General features: G+C 45.9%; 1 protein-coding gene across 1 annotated transcript; it reads right to left on the reverse strand.

Annotated features, from left to right (window-relative positions):
* Positions 1–353: 353 nt before the first annotated feature.
* On the reverse strand, positions 354–5,886 carry LOC104026067 (lymphocyte antigen 6E). The gene is made up of 3 exons (XM_009493646.2): positions 5,691–5,886; positions 1,623–1,742; positions 354–971 (listed from the first exon to the last, which is right to left on the reverse strand). Exons 1-3 carry the CDS (start codon positions 5,740–5,742, stop codon positions 763–765), a joined length of 381 nt encoding a protein of 126 aa, XP_009491921.1. The 5' UTR covers positions 5,743–5,886; the 3' UTR covers positions 354–762.
* Between the last annotated feature and the right edge of the window lie 588 nt (positions 5,887–6,474).

Consider the following 6,474-nt stretch of genomic DNA (forward strand, 5'->3'; position numbering starts at 1 on the left):
TTAATGCTCAAGATCCTTTCGTGTTGAGTCCCGCCTTGTCCCCTCTGTTAGCCTGCTGGAGAGCTCAACAGCCATTTCCTTTCAGCCAGCTGACCCAGAAGAGAAATCGAATACAGTTTACTCTGAAATGGAGTCACAAAATGACACTTCTGCCAATGCAGAAAAAGAAAAGAAAATCTGGGAGAGGCTTCCTGAAGTGAATGCAAAGCAATTGCAATATATTTCAGCATTATTTCAATTCGACTTGCAGACTAACGCCTCCCCTTTTCTTGCTGCTAACATGGATGCATCCAGCCGCTACGCCCAATGTACCATACCACACAGTCACACAATAGAATAAAATAGCTCTTTATTGTGCCCAGCTTCTGTTTAACAACTCTAATATTAAAGGCTTCCTCAGGGAAAAATGATACAGGGCAGGAAATGGTATAAAGGGGAAAATGGCACAAGAGAATGGCATGGACAAAATGAAGGGAAAAAAAATGCATGGAGTTATAAAGGCCAATAGTAGGAGAGATGGTGACTATATGGTGCCCTTCTGCATGTGCAGGGCTCCACATCATGCCTTTCTCTTCCAAACAACATTTTGAGGTAGGGCTGTGCTCTTATGCATTGTCATCAAGGCACAGAAAGAGCAAAAATATTTGCTGATGGTATGTGACCTTCCAGGTAGGAGAAACAGGGAAGCATTCACACTGTACAGATGAGAGTTTGATCCCTTGCAATGCAAGACCAAGCAGCTCCTTTCCCCCCGCAGCCCCTTTAAAAACCCAGCCGGAGGATGCAGGCGAGACTGGCCAAGATGCCCAGAGCTATCATAGTGTAGCTGGTTTTCACACTGCTGGCACCGCTGATGTTGCACAAGGAAGTCTCGCAGCAGCTGGTAGCAACACCAGCTATGCCAATATTCAGGTCAATTGTTGGGCAAAATGCAGAACATTTCTTGGTAATATGCTGTTTACGGTCACTGCCTGAATTGGGGAGAGAGAAAACAGGAAGAAAAGTCAGGTTTTTTATCTTGTATATTTTTTACAGACTTCAATGATAGACTGGCTCTGGAATATCCAGTGGGGAATACATTGTTTTGTACTTAATGCTGTTGGTTTTCCCTTGGGCTTCATCACACTGCATCATTATTTGTGTATATGTGACCTATGGAGACCATCTCCAGGCCTTACGGCTCCTCTGCTGTTTTCAGGGCCAGCTGAGTGCAACCTAGGGCAAGAATTTGGAGTTCTAACGCATTTGTACAACGCAAGATCACAAGACGTCGTTGTCACCGTGCCTGTCACTCCTTCCACAGTGCCTGGCCCTTTCCAATTCAACCACCTCATGAGCATATATTTGGGCTTGGAGATGAGACAAGGGGGTTGTGCAGAGAAATCCTCTCTCTTCCAATGTCTCCCATTCCCAAGTGTGTTTAATGAGCAGTGCAGTATTGTTACCGTATATTGCAAAAGAGATGGGCTATGCTGAATTCCCACCTGCTGCAAGATTTGCTCTCTGTGTGCTATGATCCTCATTAATTCTTCCACCACACCTCGTGGTGGGAGGAGGCTCTGCAGTCAGCCTAACCTGAACCCCATCTTGCCATCAGAGCCTTAGTAAAGCTTCACACTCACCGAGTCCCGTGGTAGAATAGGTTGTGAGACAGTACTTCTCATGGTCAGAACACGTGGTTGGACTGAGACAATGTAGATTGGAAGATGCATCTTTGCATGTGAAACATGTCAAGGAGAAAGCTGCAAAAGAAGCACACAACACCTATCAATCACCGCTAGAAATATCCATAGGAGCACAAAACTGGTGGTGCTGGGTCAGATGGAGTATCTGTCAAGCCCAGCGGCCACAGGCAGACAACCTCCTGGGTGTGTGAAACTTGGCGCCAGCGACTCTCCTGGACCCAAATTACTTTAAGCTCAGATTCCTGACATTGATGTGCTTTGCTCATTTAGTAACTCTCAAGGATCTTCCTTCTGGATACTTACTTGAGTCTCCCTTCAATCCATTTAAACATCTGGCATCCCCAGTGTGCTTTTGGAAAGAGTGTCCCAGTCTACTACCACCTGCAGCATGAAGCTCTCATGGTCTCTTTCCAACCTGGTTCTTCCAAGCCCCATTTGCTGACCACTAGTCCTTGTGTGGAAAGAAACCAGTGGATTCCTGTCCACACTCTTTCACATCCTCTTCAAGTCACCTGAAGAGTCCTGGCCTACACATCCTTTCTCAGAGAACGCAGACCAACAGTGTTTTATTTAAAAAATCTTTTTAAATACAAAAAGGGAGACACACGCCTACGAGTAATGCCCCTGGCCATACTAGGCATGAATATTTTGCTGCATGTCCCCACAATGTATCTCAAATGAGGAACAAGTGACCTAGATCTGCTTCTCAGTGTTTGCTGGGAAGATGGATGCTTGCATTTGGCTGGTTCATTTTCAGAGCTCTCCTGAGTCGGGAGGCAATCTTGGAGCTGTAGAAGACAGGGCTCAGGAAACCACCCCCTTGGCTGCAGCAAACTCCTTTTTACAGCCATCCGTGGGTGATGACTGCCTAACACTACAAAATGTGTACATCTGTAACACTGTGCATCTGCAAACGCTGTGCTAATAGGAATGAATGGAAACAGCTTGCACTCAAGTAAGCTAAAGCAGTCATTCACAGCAAAGTGATCCTCAGGGAAGGTTTCTTTGCATGATAAGGGGAATTTCCTACTCATCTGTTTATCTGGAGCAAACATTCCTGCAGTAATGTCACCCACCGGGGATTAGGCTCATTCTTCTCATTTCTAGGCTATGCCTATCTATGGCCAGTTAATACCCAGCTTATTTTTGTACCAGCACTGTCCTTTGCCTTCCTTGATCTTCGTCTCCCTCACTCTTCTTCTCCCTTGCCCAAGTTTCTTTGCCCTTGTTGATGCCTTTGCCAGCTCTGTCGCAACCTCATTGTTGCCCTTGTTTGACCTTTGACAAGCTCACCTGGCCCAAACAGGCTCTCTGCTCCCTGTCGTCCTACAAGCCCAGACCTGTCCCCAGCTCTGACCATGACCCAGGTGACCAAGGTGTGCACTGTATTTCATAGGAAGCCACAAAAATGTCTTTTGGGGTACTATTCATCCTTCTCTGTCTCTGTGGAAACTGTCTTCTCCCCCCACTCCAGCTAACAGCCCCTTTTCCCTTTCCATGGCCACCCAGCACTGACCATCATTTTCCTCTTGTGGTCTGTAGTCCTCACAGATCCTACTCTCCCTCTGTTGTCTCTCACTGAAAAGCATCTAGCAGAGGATGTAGAGGCCAGGCAACTGGACTTGCAGTGACTCAGATCCCACCTCCCTCTGTTCCCATGCTCACCACCCTTATGATTTCAACAGTCTCAGACCTGGCTCCTGGCTCACTGTGACTTGATACGAAGACTGTTGCAATTTGCTTCTTACCTTGGTCATGGTCATTTCTATCTCCAGACTCTCTTGGCTGCCCTGCCTGGCTCTTGCATTCAGTATTCTCCTGACACTGCAGGCTACATTTTTTTTTTTTCAAGTCTGGGGTCTGCCTATAGACTATCTGCACTCAAAGCAGTGTCGCTTCATTCGCTTTTCTTGTGCAAACCCTACACAGGGACATTTCTGCTCCACCCACTGGGAACCACCCTGTCCTCCCAGAATAACCGTACACTGCAGCAGATTCCCCAAACTGGGTTTTCCAGACATGCAACCGATTTTATTCCTTAATTAACACAACTGGGTTTTCCAGACATGTCACTCATTTTACTCCTTAATTAATGCAGTTTCTTTAATCAAGCCCGTTCTAAGAAAAACTTCCTGAATCTATGCAGGAAGCAGTGGAGCTTGTTACATATCCAAGTCCTGTCTCATCCCAAACTCCCAAAGCTGCTAATTTAAGACTACAGTTTTCCTGGGACCCTTCTAGCCAGGGAAGGGGGCAAGCACCTGCGGAGGTGAGTTTGCCAACATCTCTGTGCTCAGGAGGTTTCTCTCTCACTCACATTTACTATAGAGGACTTTGGAGGCATGTGGGCTCCTGACCTGGTAGCTCAGTTAAGACCCTGAAGCCAGGTAGGACGATTTTGATCTTCTGTCCTGGTAAGAGCACAATTGCTCATGCTACTGAAAAACACATCTGATTTTATTGCGTCTGTTGAGGTATCTGTTGTAAGGAGGGCTGAGTGGGGAAGGGAACAGTATTTTTTTAGAAATGTGCCCGGCTTAGGATGCAAATCGGGGGTTAAACCAGGCTGCCTTTGGAGGTCTCCTGTCTGTGCCTAGCAAGACCTCTGCTCTAACTAAAAAAGAATGTTCCTCAAGGAAGATTTTCGTGTGAATAATCCGAGCCACCCGGATAAACAACTTACACATGTAAAGCATTAGCAAGTGCAAATGCCAGCAGATGCAGGATTTACACCGTTAAAAGCAGTCAGGTTCAGGATTAATTGGAACAGCAACCAGCCTTCTGGCTAGATCGCACAGCGAAGTGGTGCTGCGTATGTGTTAATTCTCACCAGCTCCGTTGTTAAGTTTGCCGTCTCATTACATGTTCTTTTTAAAAAATGTGATTACAGTTGATAAGCTGCAGGAAAGAATCCATTTATTGCCCTCGACTTTCACAACTCCGTTGAGCACAATGATTTAGCACATGCCAAATTTAAAGCCTGTGAAATCCCACAGTAAGAACATTTACAGCCTCAAATTAACTGTGAGCCTAAGTAAGTGCTCTGCTAGACTGGGACCAGAATGGCCAGTAATTTTCAGGTAAAGCCCAACAGCAGAGCCTGAGAAAAAATCAGTTTGCAATAAGGCAAAAGCCTCCCAAGCTGAGGAAATCAACTGTTCCCGTGGAATAGTCAGAGGGATATTCAGGGCTGCACCCTCTGCTCCTTGCCTGACCCACAGCCCACCCCTGCGCAAACGGGACATCTTCCAAAGGCACAGGCAGCAGTCCTCGGCAGAGCCCAGCCAGGCAGAGTTAAAGTGCAGGTTCCCGGTGCACCTTTCCCAAAAGAAACAGCCACCAGTTTTTAGAATGAGAATGACTCTGCGCCTCCATCCCAGACCTGGAATCAACATCGGCGAATTTGCACCTCAAAGCAACAAGCAGTAAGAAAGAGATGGGAGCCAGAACTGCATCTTCTTGGTAATGTTAGGTTAATGGTTGGACTGGATGATCTTAAAGGTTTTTTCCAACCTAAACAATTCTATGATTCTTGCGGCATGCCCATCACTAGCAATTTAGGTAATGATGGTGTGTATTTGCAACCAATAAACAAGCAAGTGAAAAAACAATAATCAGGCTGTAGTTAGCTATAAGTGGAATTTGCAGCTTTATTGTACATGTTGCCCTCTGCCTGTCCAGCTCTGTATATCCTTCAACTAATCCCCCTTCTCGTGGAGCTGCACCAAGGGCACGCAGCTGCCTACTCCAAGGGCTGGGCTGGGACTGCACAAGTTAGGTGAGGGGAGTATCTCATCCCCCACTTCAGCTCCTCAACATCCTTCCAACTTCTGGTGGGGGTACGTCCCCTGGCTTCTTATCCTGAGGACTGGAATATTCTCTAGAGCCTAGTGCTCCTTCAGCTTTACCATTCTTGCTGCAAAATCCCCTTGTCATCCTGCAATATCAAAGACATGCCCCAACTCTGGGGGTCTCGCTAGTGCAAAGCAATCCTTGGAGACTCACCACTCTCCATGCACAGGGTTACGATGAGCACGACAAGAAGAGAAGTCTTCATCCTTTATAGGTCTTGCAGCCTCCAAAACAAGCAGAACTCACCCAGGGCAGGTTTTATACCTCTGCAGTGTTTGCTTTTGATGCTACGATAATAACTATAGCGTTGCTGTGTCAGACGGCGGATAATTGAGAGTAACATGTCAGTGCTTGCATGTGGAAGTATGCTTTGTTGGAACTCTAAACAGGCATATATCCTCCCCCCACTACTTCTTCTCCCGGTTGTTGCACAATGCAGTTTGTTCATCTGGTGTTAAGTATGCAACAGTTTCTAATTTTGGATAAGTGGAGGAACAGCAAAACACAAAACCAAAACAGTGTCCGCACGAGAAGAGGGATGTTTTCCTTTCCAGGACAGCTTGGGTCTCAGAGCAGGCTGCATCCTTGAAGATCCTGTCCTCGCACACTGTTTTAGTACATATGGAAATTGACTGAATTTGAAATTGAAATTGGGATTGAAACTTCTACAGAACGTCTCCCAGGATTGTCAATACAGCTAGATCAGAAGAGCAGTATCCTTCCACTGTATTTCATAGGGGACCAGACATCATTTTCTGTGGGCCTTTTTAAGACAGCAGTTCAAAATCATAAATGTTTCTGTTCTAAAATTGGATATTTTATATGAGGGAAAATGTTCTTTTATTAGAAAATAAATTCCACTGGGCAATGAAAATGACCACTTCAATTAAAAAACAGAAATAACACCCACCCCCCATCATATTGAACAAGCTGTGAT

Source organism: Pelecanus crispus, chromosome 2, assembly GCF_030463565.1.
Source record: "Pelecanus crispus isolate bPelCri1 chromosome 2, bPelCri1.pri, whole genome shotgun sequence".
Lineage (NCBI taxonomy): Eukaryota > Metazoa > Chordata > Aves > Pelecaniformes > Pelecanidae > Pelecanus > Pelecanus crispus.